The following is a 23,882-nucleotide window of genomic DNA, read 5'->3' as shown; positions in this document are numbered from 1 at the left end:
GATATAAAAGGTGTGTTAAATTAAACATATAAATCTTTCTCTTCCAATCAAACCATAACACAACTACATCCTGCTGATAGTATCCTTGGCTTTTGACCCACTGCCAAATAAATATTGGCTTGATTAAGTGTCTCACCTTCCACTGTACCCCCCAGGACCACCGGGGTAGCCAGGCCTGCCGTACATGCCCTGCTGTATGTACGACTGGCCGGATCCTCCTTTGCTCGGGAACTGTTGCTGCTGAGTGCTGAACTGAGGCGAACTGAGCCCTGCTGCGCTGGCCGACATACCCGATCCCATGTGGTTTCCCCCGGGATTCATGTGGTTGTTGCTGTTCGCCATAGGATTACACAGCACCTACCAACAGAAGTTAACTGGTTTCACAAAAATCATGCTCATAAAAAGTGAATTTATAGCTCAAGTCTGCATAATAAAACACAAAAAACAGAGAGGCTGTTTTAATATGGATGGATACCTGACTTTGTGACGTATTAGTCACACCCCACACTGTTGTAACCACAGACAGTGAACCTGGGGGCTGGTTGGTGTTCTGTTGCCAGGGGACAGAATCATACGGAAACGATCCATCACTGGAAAACAGATAAAAACATTATTATTGTGGTGTTTGAGGCAAGATAGCATACAAAAGAACGGAGAATACATTTTTTTAATTGACTTGATAATGAGTTTTCTTATTAGACACAGAAAAGAAACTAAATATGAGCAATTCTTACAGCTGGGGAACAAAATCCTTGGACATAAATAAGAAGTAAGCAGGAATTTAAGTAATTTTGAATTAAACAAATAAGACAGAGTCTGGTACATCGAATAAATAAACTAAAGCCTCTTGGGTAGAGACAAGTGGTCTGTGCAGAGGGGAGTGAAATGCTGTTTTTGGAAAGCAGTTTGTTTTCTCTCCGAGGTTAGTTCTTGGAATGGACGACATGTTCAATATTTCCTCATAAAAGGCACAATATTCCCCCAAAGATCCTCAGTGGAGGCAAACAGCACTCATAGCTAATTCCAGGATTTTCTCTTAGAGGAAAAGAAAAGCAAGAGCACACAATGTTCTTCAAAAATATTACTTCACATCACTGCTGGTTTGCCTCTCCACCCCAAATAAATCCCCTTTTGCTCCTTCCTCAGTGATTCTGGCTCTTGGCAGAACAACGGGATTTTTTTTTTCCTTTACTTCATAGTTGATAGAATGTCTTGGTGGCAACTTTTTTCTTCTTTTTTGATATTTTTTTAACCATTCTTCTTTGTTCTTTTGACAGAAACACATTCTCACACATGTAACTGACCTGTGTGTGAGGCCAGGCTTCATGCTGTTCATGCTGGGCTGCATGGGAACTTTTCCCTGTGGTTCGTTCTGCCTGTTCTTCTGATGACGCAGCAGGAGGAGACGACCCAGCTCCTCACACCACGACGACAGCAGAGCTGCATGAAAAGAAAACACATATAAACACATTAGTCAAGTCTGCATATTTATGTAACAAGACATCTACTCTGATGATCATATTTAAAGTAAACTACAGGAATCAATTTTAGTTCCCTATTCTAACACTGCACATAGCTCCATTTTTCCCATTGTTTTAATTTAGTATGATTTGGTCATTTGTGAAGGGTCCAGAGTAGAGCCACTCCTGAAACAAATCTTTGTTCCAACAGGTTCTCAACTCAGAGACTAATAAATTCAGCTAATTTTCATGCCAAGACAGGTGATCCTTCTATTGTCACAAAAGATCATATAAACACAACAAAGCTCACTTCATATACATCTTAGCAATCTAGCTAAATAAAAATTATTCTTTAAATCTAACAAAGATGATTTATTAAAATGAATGAGAATATATGTTTTTTTTAAATATTGTATGGAAATGGTTTTTTTTTTTACCCATTTGCAACCACAACAAAAAAAACTTGTTCAACTCTCTTCTTTCTGTGTTAGAATATTGTTGCATGTATTGCGTATACGCATGATTTTAAACTAGCGGACATTAGCGGTCTATATCAAGGAGAACTGTAATGCTTCTCCTTTATGTAGAGAAGCATTGCAATTCCTCGTTCTTGTAGCTCCACAAACCCCTCGTTTACCACTGAGCTGCAAGTTTTAGGGCAACTCGTTTTGCTGTGGCTCTTTTAAATGTGAATGAGACATTTCAAGCCCCGCCTACTTCATGTCGCAGAGCGTTCCACTCCACCCCGTTTGTTCGATAGCAGCAATACAATTGTCTATCAGCAGAGAAACTTTTTATTCCCAAGTTTATTAAAGATGTCAGCAACAGAAAACTTGACCATCCAACGTTACATGTTGGAATCAGATTCTGACCCAGAGCAGGAGAATGAAAACGACAACTCTGCAGAACCATGCATTCAAATGAATGCATCACAGTTTTGTTATTACTGTATTTACAGTGTTTTCATCCATACCAACTACCTACAATGTAGGGAAAAATTTAAATAAAAACTATTAAAATGTAACACGAAAGCATAAGATATCTACACAGCACTCCTACATATTCAGAGTACACAAAAGAGAGACACTTCATGTTTTCGATGATCTCTGTAAAATGAAAAAAACAAGCAACTGTTTCAATTGGCCTTTTATTAGTAAGTAATTTTATTGCATTTTAGGTTGTTTGGATTCTAATATTTCTATTAACTTATATATAATTGCAGTGTTTCTGTTTTTTCCCTCCTTTTATCTTTCATGATGATAATTATTTTTATGAAACTGCTTCAGTTTACGTTTATGCTCTTAATTGGAAGGAATTCTCTCAGCAGCTGTTTCCTGGCTAAATAAAGGCTGTATTGTGTTTCTATTTTAAAATAAACTCACAGAAGCCCGGTTGTGAGCTGGCCTACTGTGTCAATGCTGCACTAAAATGCACGCTTGCTTCCAAGGCCTCCAGAGGGCAGCCTAATGCAGCACAACTGACTCGGATTACTTGCCGCTTTTATATTTTCTCTATCCCATCATATCTACCTGCAGTGTGAAATCAATCTGCAGTACAAAAGGGACCTCCTGGCTCTCTTTCTAGCGAGAGGCAGTAATGTGGTGCGAGAGACGAAGAGAGAGACAGAGCGACTGGGGTTACAGATAAGATCAATGTAGGAAGTAAGAAAAAGTGATATCTCCACTGTCCTTCACTTCCTGTGTTCAGCACTGCCACTCTACGCCAAGAAGCATCTTCTCAGATCTCCCAGGTGTAATCAGACTGCCTCAGCAAGAAAGCAAGACATTTCTTCTTTAGGCATTCGTGCTGATTTAACTTTTTAAAAATGATCTTTTTAATCTATCTTTGTGGCCCATTTAAATTCCATTTTTATCTCCTCAGACAAAGTGCTGTGAAATAAAACAAAATTTGTTCACTCTTTAACTTTTTGCCTGTAATATATAGCATGCTAACAAAATATTTATACTTTTTTCTGAAAGATAAATGGTTTGTTGGACAACTGCTTACTCTCAATGTAAAAATAGAAAGAATAAAGGGCAAAGAAGAGGAGCAGCAGTGATTTCTTCAGTAGGGTGGAGAGAGCCAAGCCTCCTTGTTAAAGTGGAATTATTCCACCCTGCCATTAAACAGAGCTTATCTCCACCCTAAATCACCACCTCCACACAGTGTGACTGTCTCTTTAACTAACAACCCACCATTCGGAAACCAAACTCTGAGAATGAGTGGCAAAATCACTTTAAAATACAGATGGAGAGAACTGAAAAGTGTTAGCCAAATCAGAATAGAAGCAAATTGCAGAATCTTCCTGCAGTCAATCACAGGAAGGTTGGGTCTGGACATTGTGAAATATCCTAACAAGTTTATTCATTTGACCTTTATCTAACCTCACAGTCCTTTGTTTGTGACAAACCCCCTTGAAAACACCATCAAAGTCTGGGACTACATTGTCACCTCTTTACATTTTGTCTCTTTTATTTACTAAACAACGTTAAATAGCAACAGTATAAAGTAGTCTTTCTGAATCTTCCTCAATAAAAAGTTTGTTAATGTCACCGGCAGAAAAGACAAAGCACCTGATGCCAAGAGCGGAGACAATCGGCCAACAAAAAAGGGAATGAAAAAGCCAAGGTCCCTGTCTAATTACGCCTCTCTTTCATCTTTTCACTTATTCCGATTTCATTTACACTGAAGTCTTTACAGTTTAATTGCATACTTTATAATGAAGACGCTAACAGCAGCCTGATGAAGATGAGTCAAGGTTAACTGCTCACTGGCTTTCTGTTAAAGCCTTTTCCCCCACAACCACACTCATATAGAGCTTTACTGGAGAAATCAACATACTCCAGAGTTTGTTTTTAAATGACATGAATGGAAAAAAACAAAAACAATTTTAGGTTACTCTTTTAACCCAAATGGTGGATTTAGACATTGAGCAATTTCCACCAATCAATGAAAAAAACCTTAAAACCTGACGTCGACAGCTGGTAACAGCCCTGCAGAGCGTGGCTGCAACTTGAAAATGTTTCAACACTCCACAGCTACGGACAAAAACACAATGCTGCTGCACTGTGAAACACAAAGCTTATTAGAAACATGCTACATTGGTCCCAGAGGGCTTATCCTCCTGAACTGAAGGGATGTTTGTTGCTGCTGCGCATTGAAGCGCTCAACAACTCTAACATGAGTGTTTCAGTCTATAGCAGCCTCTACAGGGAAGTTAGGTGGCAGTTACACAACTGTGGTGAATTGTAAAATATGTAAATGGGACCATGGCTCCACTGTGGATTAAACAGTGTATTTCCTTGATTACCTCACCCATTCTACGACAGAATATCAAGGCATCTTTGGTAAAAAAAATAATACATTATAGGCAACTAAAATATGTGGCAAGATCAAAATGTTTATTTTAAAGTCGAGCACATTTGTTCTTCCAAAAAAAAAAGCAAGTTAATACCCTCTTTAAAAGAAAAAAAGAAAAGAAAAACCCTTGTTTTTAAACGTTAAGAACCGTTAAGGCACTACATAAAAACGGATGAATACTAAAAACATATCCCTACTTGTGAATATTTTGGGCTTTATTCTCTAGACTGTTAATCTAATATCAGGTAAACTCCGAACTTAGTAATAAAAATATTAGTAGGACAACAAAATGTTTACGAGATCCGCCCAAAACTAATCTTTTAAATTTTTATCTACTGTTTTGTGTGGAAAAATGTCTCTGCAGTTCATCTAAAGCTCTGATTCACCGTACACCAATGTGTTCTCATCAGCTTATTTAACAGCAATAACAATATACCAAATTTTCAGAGCAATTTTTAGGACAATGAAACATGCTTCTTTAACAGAGCGACTCTGTAACAAGTGCTCTGTCCAGCAGTGACATCAGGACTTAAGCCGGAGCTCCCAGGAAGCTCCCTTTCTTAGAAGCTGAGGAGTTTTAATTGAGTAATACCCGGTAATGACACATGGGACATATGGGTCCTCCACACTCAAGCTGTATTTAACGTCGTGCAGCTGACTGATAGATTGCGGGAGCTCTGGCAAGTTCTCACCTCAACTCGACCGCTCCTCCTGGGAGCAGCCGGGAGAGACGCAGAAAGCGAGCCAGGCCCATTAACTAATGACAGAGTGGTAGTACAAGTCCTTTTTACAAGGGAACCCAAATGCTAATTACTATGAACTGTGAGGGTGCTGAGCGTGCACAAGCATATGCGGATGTGTTGGGGATTTGCCTTTTCTGTGCAAATATTTTGTCAAAGAAATCACGACCCTCTGGATGTATTTAAAATGTGCCTACTCTAACATAAAGCTGCTCGATGGGTAATCTCACTTCCTTAATGAGCATCTATTGTGTTTTAAAAATAAAGATGTTGATCTGCTACATAATCAAACACACACACACACACACATCCCTACACCAACACTACGCTGATGCAGAAGCAGCAACAGAAAAGTGTTAATAACTTGCATATTTCCCAGATGTAAACTGCTGTATAAAAACCTGATGAAATTCTACAAAAAAAAATAGTTTTAGAAAATGAAATCCAATTTATGTCAATTTCTCTCAAACATTTATGATTAACTTCAGTGTGTTATATTCTCTTCCATGAAACCAAGCAGGAGTGTTGTCACTTGTTCCACAATTAGAAGAGCTTAATCATGAAATATGGTTTAATCTTGAGATAATCAACAACAATAAAACATGGCGCTGCAATCACTGGTTTGCCACTTGATTTCTACAGCAGTGAGTTCATCAGCATAAACACATTTTATTATCAATCTTATAATAAAGGCTAAAAATAATGCAGACTACTGGTACTGAAGCATAACAAAGTTTCAAATGGTTAGGTTTTGGTCCTTTTAATGAGTCGGTGTCATCGTTTTTCTCTGGGGTTTTGGAGCAATGTAACAATTCCCTTCTCCCACTCGTTGCAGAGCACTTCTGGTCAGCTGGCATACAAATAAGGCAACTACTTTCTTTGCATATCAGATAAATTTGCCTGTTAAAAATGTTTCCAGGTTGTTTCGAATTTCCCCATAGACAACAAGAGGAAAACAGAAATACAGAAAAAAAGGTGACATGGCGTTGAAAGTAAAACAGAACAAACCACCACTATTCTTTAGGGCAATGTGGAAACTGGAATTGCTGCTTGAGTTTCAGTTGCCGTCACACTTGAGGAAATGAATTTTGTAAAGCACTAAATTCTGTCATGTCTAAGTGTTTTTGCGCTCCATTTTGAAATTATGAATTTGGGTTGCACAATTCCAACTTGGAACTTGCCGTGTTTAACTGTGCAGGACTAGGTATATTAGTTTTGCCGTTCCATCAACTGTCTCATTTTAATATTATTAAATGACCCTCTAGGAATTAAACTTGAATGCTTTACGGGAGCCCCTGTGTTGTCATTTAATTATTAGCAGAACTAATCAAAAAGTAGGTCATGGCATGTGTATTACTTTTAGCTTCCAGCATCAAACATGCTGGTGTAAGTGAAGCGTTTGCATGGACTAGGCTGACATGAAGTAATGTTGTTAGTGAGATATTTCGAATTTTCTGCTGTGGTGAATATATGGAGCTTACATGATGTGTGAAAGGTGTGACTGTTATGTAGCTGCATTTATCCAAGCAACAAGTGGTGCAAGCTCTACCTGAAATGACAGCCTGACTAATTAGCCAGCTAGTATAGGGATGCTATTTGTATAAAGAGCAAAATGCCAAAAAAGTGTAATAATCTGCACATTTGAAAACTACTATTATGCAGGGTGGGCCATAAGTTTCCATACATAGAAGAATGCAAAATGTATATTTCTTTTATATTTCAGAAACCCAAAAAGATGCGTTTGACAAAAGAGCAAAGAATTGAAATTGTACTGATGGCTGGATCGGGAAGCAGTCGCATGTTTGCACAAAACTTTAACAGAAAACATAGAACGAGCATCACACACGACACTGTGGCAAAACTTATTTGCAAGTTTCAGAAAACTGGAAACCACGAAGTGGTCCAAGACGTGCAGCGATTACACAGTGTCCCACAAAAATAAAAACGGTTGTCCAATATAAAATGTTTATTTTTTCTATGTATGTAAACTTATGGCCCACCCTGTATTTAGCAGGTGCTTGTTCTCTATTTTGCGTTGCATTATTATGTATTGAAATTGAAACAAATATCCTAGAAAACTCTAGCATAGCTGTAGTGATTATGTAATTTCGGTGTCAGTAGTTTGTTTTGTTTTAAAAAAACACAAAAAAAACCCAATTACATAATTTATTACTTTTTAGTTTACATTTTTTGTATAAATACCATGATACTGAGAAACTACTATTTTTGCCTATATATAACCAATAGGAACATGATGAAATCTTGAATATGATAAGATAGGTTACAGTATGCATCCTTCAAAATTCAGCATTTACTAGAATGATATAACTAAAACTAAAAACAGCAACAAAATACTTCAACTAAGTTAAATGAATCTAAGATAAAAGAAAAGACTGTTTGAGTCATAAGACATCAACAGTATAAGTTCAGTTATTCAGAATGTTTTAAAACTGAATGGGACCCACTGCCTTTAAAGCAGACACTGGCAAATTTAAAGCACAACTCCGAAGGTTAAATGAAAAAATTGAACATCGTGAATTAAAGTCTACATCAGCTTTTGTCATAGGTTATATAAATGAAGGAATTACTAAATGAAAAATTACATTTTTTGAGCGAGAAACAAAGCAGCACTAGACAAAGAAGCCTTCTGAGACAATGTGTGGGATGATAAAGCAGCGATTCATGATAGATATTAAAAAGCAAAACTCCGTAAAACACCGGCAGGTAGTCCTGTTCTGTGTGGGCACACGGTATTATGCAGAGGAAGAATATGGAGGGGGGCGGGTAAAATAAATCCTTTGAATTATAAATAAAAAAAAAATAAAGTCATGCTTTTTGCTGAAGTGTAATGGAAGCCATTTATGTGGTCGATGATATCCCCCTTCCTGCCCCCTCTCTGTAAAAGCCAACTTCTTTTAAGAGAGAAGCATATCAAATGGGCTTTAGTCTCAACAGCTCGGAGGCGGAACAACCTAAACATGCCCTGCAGAGAGACAGCTCTGTCAGAAATCATACTTAGCCAAGCCTAGTTCACAGTCAGAATATTTCAAATCTAAAGCTCCTGCTACAGACAGGCTATTTTGGGAATTTGTTTTTCCAACAGTTTTCAGTCCTGCTTTTAAGCATCTGAACTGAAAAAGAAAAACAAAGTTGTTTACAAATCTGACTAATTTGACAGTATCCCCTCCACAGCCTGTGGTGGTGCACCAGATCTGAGACCAGACAGTGGGCGGGGGCAGAGGAGCAGGAGATGATGAATGAAAAGACTGAGAACAAGTGGAGATGAAAGGAGTGGGCAGATTCCCGCCTCCCCGGCGATGCGTGTGTGGTTTCACAAAAGCCAAATAAATGATGCTGCAGCCCAGAAGGGAGGGTAGCTCTACCTGAATCACTCTGACATCTCCTGCAGGTGCTGGTTTCTGTGGGGTTCAAATTACAGATTTTTAAATTGGGTCAATGGTAGAAGAAGAAGAAGCATAGACACCAAACAATAATGCAGTGTGATCTGACCAGAAAGCGAATGCAGGGCTATTTTAGTCACATTTAGCCACTAAATAACAAAATATTTGTTTATTTTCTTTTTATGGTATACTGGTTTACTAAGACCTATGCTGAGACTCAATGTGAAGATGTGTAAAAGTTTTTTAGGAGATTTCGAAAAGTTCTTGCAATGAGTTATCTACCTTCAAGATGTTTGCTGTAAAAGAGAAAAGTACAAGAATCAAAGTTACTTTTTGTTTGTTGCTTTGATTATTTTTTCAATTTAAAGCATATCAGAATCCAAAAGTACATCTAGATCAGAAAAAAAATATGAAGAGAAAAATCAACTTTTGGTCGAAGTTGGCCAGCATTTAAGTGACCAAAGCTACCAGCGCTTCAAACACAACTTACCAAATAAAATCACTGCAAACAATCTGAGCTGATTTCACTGGTTCATCTGGGGAAATTGAAGAAAAAAGTACCTCCCAAACAAAAATCAGAAACAGGCTGCGATAGAAAACTGGCAAAATCATAGAAAACAAAGAATGGTGATGTTGAGAGATGGAAGGAGCTTGCAGAACTGTAGCAGTTCCTACAAGTCAAGGATTTGCAACAAAGTTTTAAACTTTAATTTTCTTAATTTCATATATGTTCTATGACGTCAAACTCCTAAGTAAGACGCATAGTGACATACTTAGGTAAGTACCTCTACCTACTACCAACAGAATACCTAACCCCTAAACTTTTCAGGGATTTTGTACAATATGTGAATATTATGGGTTCATTTTCTATTCAGCATCCCTCCGTCAACACTTTGTGAAATCACCTTTTTCTACAGTATATTAGGATCTTTTAGAGCCATTTTTCTTTGCAAAATGACTCAAGGCTAAAATAAAAGTGAACATCAATTTTCAAGTCATATTTTAAATGATCAAGCAGGTTAACGTCTAAGTTTGAGTGGGTCATTCTAACACACTTTAGCTGTTGTAGCGATTGGGGTGTTGTTCGTCCTGCTAGAAGGTAAGCCTTCACCACTGAAAGTCTTTTCCATCAGGTTTTCTTCAAGATCGCCCTGACCTTAGCTGAGTCCATCTTCTTATAAAGTCTGACCAGCTTCCCTGTCCCTGCTGAGGGAAAACGCACTCAATCAATGATACTGCCACCACCATCTTTCAGTGACAGAATTTAATGCTCATGCCCATGTGGACTGTTCCTCCACACAGTTTTTTCATGTAAGTGGAAAGGTTCAATTGTCTCATCTTAACTGAGCATCACTTTCCCCCATATGGGCTGCAAAAAACTGTAAACATGATCTCTCATTATGGCCTTCTCTAAATGCCAATTCGTCCACGAAGGCCAGGCTTGAAGAAAACACAACTAACAACGGTTCTGTCAACAGATTTTCCCACCTAAGCTTTGGATCTTAAGCTGCCCCTTGGCTGCTTAGAGTTAGCTTCTCTCCCTCTAGGCTCCTCTTATGATTAATGCTCTCCTTGCCCGATATGTCAGTTTAGGTGGAGGCCCATGTGTTGTAGGTGTGCAGTTATCCCATACTGGTTCCATTTTTAGGTAGTGGATAATAGTGCTTCATGAGATTTATAAAGCTTTTATGACTTACGCTAGCTTTAAGCCTCTCCACAATTGTATCCCTGTCCATGATCATTTTCTTTTAATGATTCCGTTTGCTCATTGCTGTTCTCCAAGAAACCGCTGAGGCCTACACAGAGCCGATGGATTTATAAATAAATAAATAAATTAGACGCAGGTGGATGCTATTTACTAATGATGAGACATCCGAAGGCAGTTTGTTACGTTGGACTTTATTTAGGAGAATCAGAGTAAAGGGTTTGACTATTTCCACAAGACACTGTATTTCTTGAGCTCATGCATTATGACTTTAACCTACAGGCATGACAGACATAATGGGATGTGAAATTCAGGTGACCAAAGTTGCAGTGTCAGAAGTTTGACGACCGTCCTGCTCAGCCTTTTACATCTGTACGTGACATGTCACAATCCCAGCCATCATCACAGCAGCGCCCACGCTCACGTCGATGAGAAAACAGAAAATATCCAACTCAAAAATAGTTACAAATCCAGCTAATGAGCAGCTGTGAGGACACAAGCATGCATGCTAAGATAGAAAAAAATAAATAAATAAGCAAATGTGGAAACCTAAGTGTGCATTAATGAGTAAACAAACAAATTCAGTGTCTGGGCTTTGTGAAGATGAGCTTATGCGGAAAGGCGCCTCTCGCTGGCTGTGAGGAACATCAGAGAACAGTGGGCTGTGAATGAACTGCTCTTATCAGCCACGTGCAGTTCCCCACCACTGGAGGGGAACTAGTAAATATCACATGCTTAATTATAACCAGACAGCTACTTGTCTCAGTTTTCACAATGACGCTTTCATCTCGCTCTGCTGCTGCTTCAGTGAAAGCGTGAGAGTGAAAAAAAAGAGGAAAAGGGAAGGTTTCTGAGATTTCTTTTCATTCTTTAAAAATATCAGTTGAAAATTAGGAAGTTTTCAACATTTCTTAAAAGAGATCTGCTGACTATATGAATCAATCCTGCTGCTCAGCCATGAGCCGTCTGAGAGCTCCTCCTTCGCCGTTATCAATGCGAGCCATCAGCTTGCACTACTACACATTCCTTCCCCAACTGTCAGACAAGCTCTTGTAGCACAACTTAATATGGCCACTTGCTGTTAGTGGGAAGAAGGAGGCGGCTGCCAGGCACGACAATGATTCACAGAAGAAAAAAAAAAAAAAAAGCAGAAAGAAGCTGCAAAAACAAACGTAGGCGCGCTCACACACTCCAACGCCAAATGTCACCAATGAGTCACTAAACAGTCTGATGGGAAGTGCTCAGTGAGCTGTGAGAGGAGGTCACTGCAGTGCGTGGAGTCAGTGATACGAACAAAGCGTTGAAGGGAAGGGAAAGAGGAAGGTTGAAGAGTTTGTAGTGTGTGGCTGTCGGCTTCAGGATGCAAATGGTTTCAGTGGTTTTTCACCCTGTGCAGGCTAACAGAAAGTTAGCTGGCTCGGCTCGCTGGAAGCACCGACGCCTTATCATGTTTGCTTCATGGGTCAGCTGAAGAGTGAGGTGTTGGACGCAGGAGACGCTTGACTAATTAAGTTGTCAGTTTTAAGGTTAAACACTGATTGAGAAGCTCGCAGAGAGCCATTTTAGTTTTTATAGCCCGAATGCCCTTTTACGCATTCAAACTGTTTTCCTCCATGAGACACACAATTGACAATAAGGATGCCATCAGAACTGGAGAGCTCAAATGGAAAGCATGGCTCATTTTAAGGCTCCGTTATAAGTAATGAGCGGACATTTTCTGGCTTCTAGCAGAGTGGTGCTTTTCAGAAAAGAATCCACAGTGGGAAGTGGGTCATTTTCTCTAGACAGAAATAAAACAAAGTGTAAATATTGCACTCTAAACACTAACATGCATATGTGCTCATTAAGGTTTCATAAATTGGAAGTAGTTATTGAGGTAGGGGCTTGATAATTTACATCAATAAATCAGTCTCAGAATCAGCCTCATTATCTATCAAATATCAGATTTGATAGATAATTCTTAGATTAATTATTTCATTCCAAATGAAGGAAAACCATCATGCATTTAAAGAAGCGAGAAAAATTCACACTTCAGTTGAGAAAAAACTGTAAGGGTAAACAAGATTCTTTATTATTTAATTGAGTAAAAAGAAAGATAAAAGCAAATTTATAAAAGCAAATATGCCAACACTCTACAATCTAGTATTTCAAATATAAGGTAAATTTTTCTAAAAACAAACTTTGATGTTTAAAATATTTTCAATGCCGATTGAAGTCTAACTCTAAAGTTTCATCTCAGGAATTAAAACATTACTTGAAGACAAATTTTGAGCTCTGACAAACAAGTGGAAGAGGAAAAAAAAAGAAATCCGAGGTTTAAAAACCATCTTTGATCCATCAGTTTCAACGTCAGATCGGCCACGATTGAACAGGAAAAGGAAGTGCCAGTGTGAGTCAGATGGAACCATTTGCATTTCTGCCATCTCTGTCTCTCACAGGTCACTCAGAAATGCTAAGTGGTACTTGGTTTCCTGGCTCAGTTAATTGGATGTTGTGTTGGTTTCTCTCTTTGGGTTTGAACTTTGATGACATGAAGGAAAATATTGTACAACACAAAAATCTAAGGAAATGAGGTGAAATGTATGTTGCAAAAACTATAAACGTGTAAAAACAGAATTGTTTATTCCAGCAAAATCCCAACAAACTGATCAGGGTTTAAAGGCATGGAAAAACACCCAAATCTGCTTCTAGTTGTCTTTGTTTCTCATGACTGAGTTAGAACACTGTTCTGCTCAGCAGAAAGAGCTTTGGGGAAGGAGTCATCACACGGCTCTAATTAACCAATTGGAAATAGACTTGGGATAATGCAAAGAGATTCATTATGTTAGATGTGAAAAAGACAACATCAACAACATGTGAATATCACTGCCAGTTTCAATGACAGCAGAGGCAAGAGATAAACACATTTTTTTCTGTTTTAGGTTTACTGAAAGCATACACAATCTGTGTGGAATAATATTTTTTAAGATACATCTAAATGTCCAGCAAGATCATTTGAAAGGAAACAGTTGTTGCTCAGGCATGTGTTTCCTGTTCACTACGCTGAATGGATGGACATTTGAATCTAACTTCATATTAAATTGAATTAATTTTATGTTCAAACTAAATGCAAAGTCCAAAAAAAAAAGAAAGATCATGAATATAATTCAAAGACTGATTTATAAATCTGCCAAGCTTTCATCTGCCTAGTTACCAGTGCCAGAAATTAAGCAGCATCCTGAACCATGAGTGCATGCTTGCACAAAGACAAAAACCCACACAGAATAACCAGAGGGCAGAACAGCATGTAGGTCAACCTGTGGTCAGCTGATCTGGACTGATCCTGTCTCTGTGTGAGTGAGTGAGTGGCTGGTGCTTTGAACCAAAGTAACACCAACACACGTCTCTCTCGAGAAGGATTTTCAAGTCTAAAACGAGCACTTCTGCTTTTTGACTGGTCAAGAGAAAACCAAACTAGTTCTGCTTCATTTACAACTCATTTTCAACGCAAACAAAACTTAGAATTAAATCAGCCGTCCGTCCACCCGCTCACCTTTGATCCTGCCTCGTCTGTGAGAACACAAGCAAAGAAAACAACACACTCTCACACTTACCGAAAGCTGAGCAATGCTCCACATCTCATCTAATTTCCTCCATAGTGCAGAGGAAAAGACTCAATTGTCACAGATGCTGGCGATCCCGCAGAGGCCAGTGGCAACTCTCGAAGCTTTCGCTGCTTTCAAGCCTCCTGCCAGCACCTTCTCACTCTCCCCCCTCGCACATATCCTTTACCCTGTTCTCTCTCTTTCTTTCTTTATTTCTTACTCCCCCCTCTCCTCCTACTTCTTCTATCTTTCTTTTTTCCTCCACCCTTGCTCTCTGATCTGTCTCTTCCCCTTGTCCGGCGTCTGCACAATATACATCAATTATTCAGAAGCAGTCTCCCAGTTTCTTCAACTTATCCAATCAGAGTGAGGCTCAGCGCTAATGGGCTCCTGCTGTACCTGCTACCGGCTCCAACACACTCTCGAGACATTGGGTTGGGGGGAGGAAGAGTGGGAAGGACGGAGGGAGGGAAGGAATAGAGAGGGGAAAAAAAAACAAGAGAGAGAGAGCAGTGGAGACAGTCGAGGAGGAGCAGAGGATGAGAGGAAGTGATAAAGACAGCAAGCCAACGCAGACAAACAGGAGAAGAGATTAAGGAGCCAAGATGTTCGAGTGCTTCTCACCTTTGTCGTAATGGATGTGTTCAGTCTAGCTCTCCATTTCCTTGTTTTTTTTTTAAAGAGTGCACAGGGAAGCACACATGCATAACACAACCTCTGCAACTGCCATTTGTCAAAGAAGGGCAAAGAACAACAGAATGAAAAAAAAACGTTGCAAACTCAGTTTGCAAACTTGCATAAAAGGGCGGAGCTTAGTTTGTGATGCGGGCTGGCTGGGAGGCAAAGCGCAAGAGAGGAAGTGGAAGAGGAAGAAAAATCAATCTATTTAGAGGCAGACAAGTAGTAATTTATTTGTCTTATCAGAAAGAAAGGGGGGGTCCTTGCCTGGAGGACAATGTAATCTGATCATGTCCCCCTTTGTCTTCATCAATGGATCTAACAAGCACATCAGAAGTGAGCAGAATATCTGAGAGAAAACGAGGAGAAGCGGGTCAATGAATTGGAGTTCAACCCGACAAGAAGAAACAACCGAGCTGTCACCTAAATGTAGAGAAGCAGGCTGAGAAAGAGAGAGAGGAGAGGAGAAGGAGAGGGGGTTGGGGGAAATGAAGTGGCCTCGTGACAGCAGAGGGAAGTTTTTGTTTGTGTGGCTTTTTGTACAGAACACTCTGTCATCAATGGTTTTCACAAATACTCCACGCTGCACTGAAAAACACCCACATACATAGAAATATAACTTTACAGGGTGTGTCAGAAGCCCCCAGGCCCCCACTCGTGGAGGTGGAGGGGCAGAGCTGGGGCGGGGGAGTTGAGTCCTGAGGTGTGGGTGCCGGATCAGTCAAGCAAGAACAAAAAGAGGATTTAAATGATTTGCTCATCCGGTTTTGTACGAGAACAAAGTCCTCTGTGTTTGGATTACGAAGTGCAGGCACAGCTTGGGATTCAACTGGAGAAACGAATTTGCTTGCAATTGTGCAAACCAAACCAATTAGGCAGAAAGTGACGGGAGGACCTGATCAGCTCTAACGCGTCCTCCTCCCACCACGCGGGCTTCACTTCTGTAAACTCCAGAGGAAAAGTTCTGAGGGTGGATTTGGGATTGCGAAGGGGTTTCATCATCTGAAGCGCAACCGCTAGAGACTGTCAGAGGAGAAGCCTGCATGCTAAAAATAACTCCAGTTTCTTCTTAATAATTCAGCACACTGCTCTTACTCAGCAGTAATTAAATATAAAAGTATGTTGGGTTGATTGGGTCAGTGATAAAGGATCTATATCCTTCCATAGTTTTAATCATTCAGGGAGAAGATGATCAAAATGGATATACTTCTTCCAGAAAAGTTTTCTCATCCTTTTGACTTTTCTTAATGTTGTTATGTTTCAACCACAAACTTTAATATATTTTTGGGATGTGTTATGATGGACCAACACCAATGAAATAACTTTATTTTCATAAAACAAAATGTGCTGTGCAATAATAATCAGCTCCATCTACCCTCATACACCCAAACACAATCCGGTGCAACCAATTGGCTTTAGAAGTCATCCAATTAGTATATAAACTCCATCTGTGTGTAATTCAATGGCATTATAAATAAAGCTATTCGCTGAAGGCCTCCGTTTCTTTGAAAACATCAGTGAAGAAACAGCATCACAAGGATTAAAAAACACCAGACAGATCTGGGAGAAAGTTGTGGAGGAAGCCGGGTTGTGCAACAGAAATATTTCCTCAAGATCTGAACACAACACAGAACTCTGCTGGATCCATTAATTGAAAATTGAAAAAGTACGGTTCAAATGCAAACCTACCGACACACGGTCGTCTACCCAAACAGGTAGCATTAGTCAGAGAAACAGCCAAAAGGTTTGTGTTTATCCTGGAGGAGCTGCAGAGATCCACAGCTCAGGTGGGAGCAACTTTGGACAATACTTCTTTTAGTTGTGCATTCGACTAATGCGTTCTTTACAGCGGAAGAGCAAGAAGAAACCAATCGCTGAAAGCAGCTTGCCACAATCTAGATCAGCATCACTGTGAGGGAAACACACCAAAATAGCTGCAGCTGTAACAGTAGCAGAGGGTTGTCCTAGAGGGGTTGCAAGCAACATTCTATAGACCTTTACTGTTAAAAACGTAAGAAAAAACTCACCAAACATCTTCTATCATTAGGACATTAAATGCCCTAATGCATTTAATGTTTTTGTTTTAAAAAATAATCATGATGATTATGGCTATTTTTCATAAAAATTGATACTTTGGAATGATAATAATCCCAGTTTTTGACTATTTTTATCCATTTTTTGTGTCACAAGAACATCTCAGTACTTTAGCACCACCCTATGCAACTTGTGTGCTAAAGAAGTTTTATTTTCAGAGCAGTATTTGGCTATATATAGTGGTAATGAACCTTCAAATCTTTTTTTATCACTTTTATTAATGTTGGAATAAATAGTTTTAGTCATATTGTCCATTCCTAGAAGCATTGTGACAAAACGTAAAAAAAAAGAAAAAAAAAAAAAAGTTTTACCTTGGCATCTGTAAGCATTACATCGTTGTCACCTAAAAGCAGAAAAAGTGAGGACACTCTTCTAAAAGAGTTTAATGGAAGTGCCTGGGTTAACTTGTCTGCTTTAGGGTTGTGTGTCGGTCAGAGGACACGAGGTCAGCTGCAGCCACACCCGGGAAGTTTTCTGTCATTGCTGACAGAACGGCTGTCCTCCTGATGTGACTGCAGCAGGTCTCACTCTGTACACTGACTGAGCTCTGACAGCTTCTGTCTGCAAAGGTAATGCTAGTGATGCATATGTGAGCATGTGGGAGGGATGCTAGCAGTCAGAGGAAGAAGAAGAAAAAAAAGAAGCTTTGTTATTAGTGTTGTTTCCCACCAAACTTTCGTTCTTCATCAGCTACAGCCAACACATGACTAATACTGAAACAAATGTTTTAGTGCTGTGTAAATTTCTCAGCCAAGAATACTTAGGATAGTCAACTGGGTCAGCAATTTAAAATAAATAAATATTTCTTTAACAACACAGAGAACCAACGAGCAGCTACTATATCTGATTGAATCATTAAAACAAAGAAAAAGAATAAATATCACTCCAAAGACAAATTATCTGCAACCTGGAGAATGTCTATTCAAGTTCAAGATACAACTCATTTAAAAATGTAACAGTTTTGACATTTAATCCGAGTTTATCTTCATAAAGAGAACGGCTACGAGCTTGATGACAGACTGGCATATTCACCGAGGATGGAAACAGCAAAACCCTGGAGGGATTACGGCGATAATCTGATTTGCTGTCTGCTGAACTTCACAGTATCCCAACAGCTCAGTCTGTTGGGTTGGGTTGTATTTGTAGGGCAGCTGCACACCTAGTTTATGACAAACCTCTAATGAGCTGCGGGTCTGCTGCTAATAGATTACAGATCGAGTACGAAATGCTTACAAGGATTTGTGAAGAACGCTTAAAGAGACAGTTCTGTAGAGCACAGAATGACGACGCAAGCCCAAACCTCAGTAACCACCGATCAGAGACCGAAAGCTTCCAGCCACAGGTACAAGAATATAAACAGCATTAGAGCCGAGTGTCTTTACTCCAAGAATTAACAGTGGCAATGTTACATTGCCTAACAGCAGATAAGTCTCTTCACTGGCTGATTTCAGATTAGAGCAGCACAATAATCCTCCAGGCTTCACTGCAGGGTCACAATCTCCAGACAGCTCATCAGCAGCAGCCTGCTGTTGCTGAAAATCTCTCCGCTTGGTTGGACAGGTCGCACAGGGAAGAAGCCTTCTTTTCATTTTTCATGGTCTTTCACAGAACTAGGCCTTTGTAGTTCTCTGAAATCTACAAATGGCTAAAAGCTGACACACAAAACAGATGTCATTTGTACTGGATACTAACCTATGCAAGTTTCTCTTGTGGCCCAAACTGACAGCAGACGTTTCAAGTCAATAATTATTAGTTTTTTATTATTCTGAGGCTGATTTTTCTTGTAAAGAAAATGCAAACACCTACTCAACCACCTGAAATGTTGGTCTATCTTTTTTTGTCTTGCATATGTTTCAGTTTCACTTATCTTCAAAGTTTAGTCCTAATCAACAGAAAATGACCCAAATCTAAGGGCTAATCATGGTCTGCAGAAGTATTAGGGCTCCTCTAATGTATACTGTACACTGCTGTAATATCTACAGTATTTCAATTTACATTTAAATTCGATTTCAGTTGTAATTTTTTATGTTACTTGCACAGCTTTTCTTTCTTCTCTAATTGCATTTTTAAGTGTCGTATTGTTGCTGAATCAAAACAATTTCTCTTTCAGGATCAATATAAAGCCTAGCTTTTATTAAACATGTCTGTCTTGAAAAAATAGCTTAGCACATTTCAAGTTTGATTGATGTTTCGAAAGTAAATATTTCCTTGACGAATCATTTCCTCGAGGAGACTGAAGACAGAACCCCAGACTCATTGGCCCTGTTCTGGGCTCTCAGGTGTCAGATCCGCAGGCCTCTGTCGCCATGCCGACTGTCAGAAGATTACGCTGAGGCAGCGCAATTGGCCATACTTCCGATGAATGCACAAACTGATAGTGCGTCTTTCAAGAGGAGGAATACTTCTTCAACTTTTTCAGAACACAACCGCAAACGTTATATTTTTCTAGTTGAGTTTCACTGACACAAAGCAGCGCACAACTGTGAAGGAGAAAGAAGAGATTTTTTTATAACTGAAACTGGTATTCAGTTATATATTTGAATGCTATACAGAACTATTTTCTTGCAATTATAGCTGAAAATAGTCTGTTAACGTGTCTAACAACCTTTTAAGACAGAGGCATCAAACTCTCCTCATTTTATTTGAAAAACAGAATAAGAACCAGGTAAGAGCACTTGTAAAGTCTTGCACTGGGGACTGTAGTCTTACTGAAAGGTCAGTTTGAGATCGTTTGCAGCCTCCAGTGGGTTTAATTCCAGGATTCAACAAGATTTAGGTCCATTCATCTTCCCATTAACTCTCATTTATTAATTACTTGATCTGTATTTAAGGGTAACAGAGTAAAGCAGGCTGAATACAAATGCACGCCACCCTTTCCAGATTTTTTTAGTAATGAAAAGATCTTATTTTATTGTTTTAAATTTATTTCGAACATGATAGAAGTATAAAATGATGAATTAGGGGTGGGCATTTATCATAATGCATATTATTTATATTTATCAAGAAAATTTTCAGAAAAACACAAAACTGACAGTGGTTGTAAATGTTATTTTTGCTTTTTTCTCCGCTGTTGGTTCCTTGAGAGCATCAATAAATATAACTAAACTCTAAATTATGAATAAATGCAGTTACTGTGTGCAGTTGAGTGGGATAAATCATACTTTTAATTAAGTGGCATCCTGAAGAAGCCTATGTTGTCACTGACATAGTTACCTAAAAAATAAGTAATTTAAACTTCATCAATATAACAGTAGGAAAACAAAATATCGCGCTAAAATTTTAAGTACATTCTGCCCACCACTAGGATGAATCCTTCTCCTTCCAAATCACAAGTATGAGCAAATTTTTATTTGTGTATCATGTAGGATGGAAAAAATGTGAACATTCATGTGTTATGAACAGAACAGTGAAGATAAACCTAATCTGCTTTGTTTACTTTCTCCTCCCTCCCGTCTGGTTTCCAGACAAATGTCCATGTATGGACGATCCCCCTTTACTCACAGTCCGCCTGCCATCCTCATGTGATGAATGCCTGGGTCAGATCTTCTGCTCTGACCCTGCATAATTACACTAAATCTCCCATTTGTCCAGCATACGTATAAACAGCTTTTCCTGAAACTCCACATTGCCTCCTAATAGATCCCAGAATCATCAGCAGCCCTGAAGATGATTCCGACTGTCAGCTGGGCCCAGCCAGCCAGTCCGGGCCGTGCCTGGACAGCAATCACATTATCCCGACACAAGAACACAGACAGACAGAGAAATACAGCGATCAATATTGTGCGCTGACGTCTGTCAGAGCACTTAGGGTTCCTCCCAACAAGATGCTGTCTGCCACAACTGAAAGAAGATATTCAGCTTTAGTAAATGTACTTATCGTGGACAATGTGAGTGAAAAACGCCGAGGCTGATACGTTTCTGCCTTTTGAGCGGCAGGCTGCAATACAATGGGGCTTGCATGGAGAATAATGGGATAAGATTACAGAGCGCTACTCTCAGTCACCGCAGTTCCTGTTTTGTGCATGTGAGATAATTGGCTTGTCAAAAACCACAAAGAAATCAAAGCGTTTAATCAAAATATTTAACTCTCCTGCTTATCTAACCAGCTGAGCAAAGGTTTATCTGTGTTTCGTGTGGCTGCCGACGGCCTCGTGAAGGGTCCAGCATGTACGAGCGACACATCTCCAGCTATCCATCTCTTTATTTCCCTCCCCTCCCTTCTCCATTCTGCCTCGGCATGCTTCGCTCTGACAAATGCACAAGAACCAGCTGCTGCTGGTGAAGCACGGGAGGCTGGGAGGGGAGGTATGGATTGGAGGAAATTGGATTTGATAGATAAATGTCTGAGGATAGCATTACTACTTTCCCTTCCCCGTTACATGTGTGCGCACGCCTGCAGCTCACACTCCACACGCAAGCGCACCCACACAGGTAGGGCCACACAGCCTGCTAGTGTTGAGTAGACTGTTTTTCTGAGGGTTCCACTCAGACAACTCATCTCAATAGCACATTAATGTTTAATAGGATCTAAAAATATCGTGACATTATCATACTCTGGGCTTTTTGTGTGCTGTCTGTAGTTGCTGTTGGTGAAAAGAAATCAAACACTTCCAAATCTCAGATTAATGGGGACTTTAACATGTGCATTTATTTGCTTTTGAGCACTTTATGGTTATAGGTCCACTACATAATCTGATAAATTAACAACAAGTTAAAAGCAGCGATTTAATGAGATAATTTTGTTTTTCTAAGTCAGCAGTACTAAATGGCATAATGGATGAACATGCATCAGCTTGCATTTGTTGTTTGGCTGGAGGGTCTTTACCTGCAGACTTAGGGGTAAATTTGTCCCGGTTGGCAGCGCACACAGCAAGCAACCTGTAGCCCAGGTCCAAGTCGAACCCCTGCTGAGCAGCAACGCGGCTCACCACCTGCAGAAGGAGTCATAAATCAGGAAGAGTCTTTTTAGGCTGTGTTAAAACCCGGCAATCCATATTTTTAACCTCAGTGACTTGCGTGTGATTTCTTTACTGTATATAAACCTTCAGCCTTGATCAACACATTTTAGTTGGTTTTCAGTTTAACATCTTCTCCCTCACATTTTTAAGCTTTGACAAATATATTGAAAATATTGTAAACCCATTCAGATAAATAGAAATGAAAAATGATTTATCATTTTGAAATCTTTTCTACAAAAACAATGTGTGATATGCATTTGTAGTTAGCTCTGTATAATTCCCAGTCACTTAATCAACTCCATTTTCTTGTTGTTGCTAAGCTAAAACATCCCTGGAGCATGACGCTGCCACCACCATGTTTCACTGTGGGCATGGTGTGTTCAAGGTAATGTGAGCTTTTAGTTTTTTATTACAAATAACTTACTGCATATAAAAAAATGTAAGGGTTATGAATATTTTTGCAAGGCCCTGCGTATAATGCAAAACTTCAGATTATTTCCCTGAGTGGGGAAAGGTTGAAATAACTTCAGGGAGACGTCAATTATTCTAGGGACAATAAGTAAAACCTCTAGACTTTAACATGATATTACAGGAAATTCTGAGGGATGTGAAATAAGATTACAGAGACATATGCAGAGGGGAACTACTTCAACACACACTTTCTTTCATCCAATGAGCTTTTTACAACCCCAATAGAAATTTGTCACAGACAACAAAGCAAATATATCAACGAAAAGTGCTTAAAATCTGTGCCAGCAACTAGATTTATTAGGCAGGAATTAATCATCACAAATAACTTTATACTTCTAGTGAGTGTATTACATTTATCTGGACATGTTTAGGCGTCATCAGCACGTCAACATAATCCATCCGGCCAAAACTATTATGCAACCTCTGCTGAAAAACGGTCAAAGTAGTTGCTGTCAATCGTTTGATTTCCCTCGTAAGTGGGTTGGCCCCTCGGTTTACACGAGGCAGGCGGCCAGCTACGAAGGCCAGCCTAGATTCGACATGGATTTAACAGTGTTTCACCTCATAAGCCTTTTTTTCAGCCTAATCTCCCTCGCAGGATGTACATGCGGGCCCATAGTTCTGTCAATATGAAAACAGTGTTGGAATAAGTGCTGCGAGGTTAGTGGGTTGCTCAGATTTGTGTTTATCTCTCCTTCCTGGAGAAAAAATAAAAATAAAACGAAACAGCTTTGTGGTTTAATCCTGCTTGTTGCTTGAAATGGACATCCTATTTTGCCTCAGGTCAGCTTCTGATTGACAATAACCTCTGACAGGTCCAGAGGAGACGGTTCTGTAAACTGCCAGTTCATTTAATTTCATACAGTTGCCTGGTACAAAGATCAATCCCCTTTGCACAATTCTCAAGATAATCCAGAGTCCTGGGACCTAGAATTTCCAATCATGTCAGGGAAATATGTGTTTTCTTCTTTCACACTATTAGAACAACCAGTTGGCAAGTAGATAGTTGGAGATAGCATGTAGATAAAGACTTAGTGACCCCAGGTTGCCACTATTTGCAGCAATTCTCTAACAGTCAGCCTCTGGGATATTTACTTAACCTTCTCAAAATAAGCTTGAGATCTTGTCCCATCTTTTTCACTTCAGTTCCAGTTGTTTTAGAGTTTTTAATAAACCCTGACGGCGAATTTAAGTAAGTTTAAGCATCCATCCATCTTGGCAGTTTCATGGGGCAGCAGGTACCTGTCTCTAGTGGTTAGAGGTCAAGAGGTTGGACACATCTTGGACAGATTGTCAGTACTCCCTAGAGGTACACAGACACATAGGACAATTAACCATGCACACACTCAGACCTAAGGGCAATTTAGAGAAACCAATTAACCAAAAAGGGATGTTTTCAGAATGTAGGGGGAAAGCCGGAGAGCCTAAGGA

The 23,882-nt window shown here is 39.5% G+C and overlaps 1 protein-coding gene across 7 annotated transcripts in view; it reads right to left on the bottom strand.

Annotated features, from left to right (window-relative positions):
* Positions 1 to 23,882, bottom strand: part of zmiz1a (zinc finger, MIZ-type containing 1a) — a 125,168-nt gene that overhangs the window by 10,682 nt on the left and 90,604 nt on the right. For 4 of the 7 annotated variants that reach the window (XM_032552942.1, XM_032552938.1, XM_032552939.1 and 1 more), the window contains 5 exons: positions 21,848 to 21,953; positions 8,944 to 8,979; positions 1,305 to 1,440; positions 476 to 590; positions 137 to 357 (listed from right to left, as the gene is read on the bottom strand). In XM_032552942.1, coding sequence (XP_032408833.1) covers positions 137 to 357; positions 476 to 590; positions 1,305 to 1,440; positions 8,944 to 8,979; positions 21,848 to 21,953 — 614 coding nt within the window. Of the gene's footprint in view, positions 1 to 136; positions 358 to 475; positions 591 to 1,304; positions 1,441 to 8,943; positions 8,980 to 14,259; positions 14,846 to 14,874; positions 15,359 to 21,847; positions 21,954 to 23,882 lie in introns of those variants that run through there. The other 3 variants (XM_032552941.1, XM_032552944.1, XM_032552943.1) reach the window with 3 other exon arrangements.

Source organism: Xiphophorus hellerii, chromosome 22 (assembly GCF_003331165.1).
Source record: "Xiphophorus hellerii strain 12219 chromosome 22, Xiphophorus_hellerii-4.1, whole genome shotgun sequence".
NCBI classification, from domain to species: domain Eukaryota; kingdom Metazoa; phylum Chordata; class Actinopteri; order Cyprinodontiformes; family Poeciliidae; genus Xiphophorus; species Xiphophorus hellerii.
This window is presented reverse-complemented; position numbering and strand designations above follow the sequence as displayed.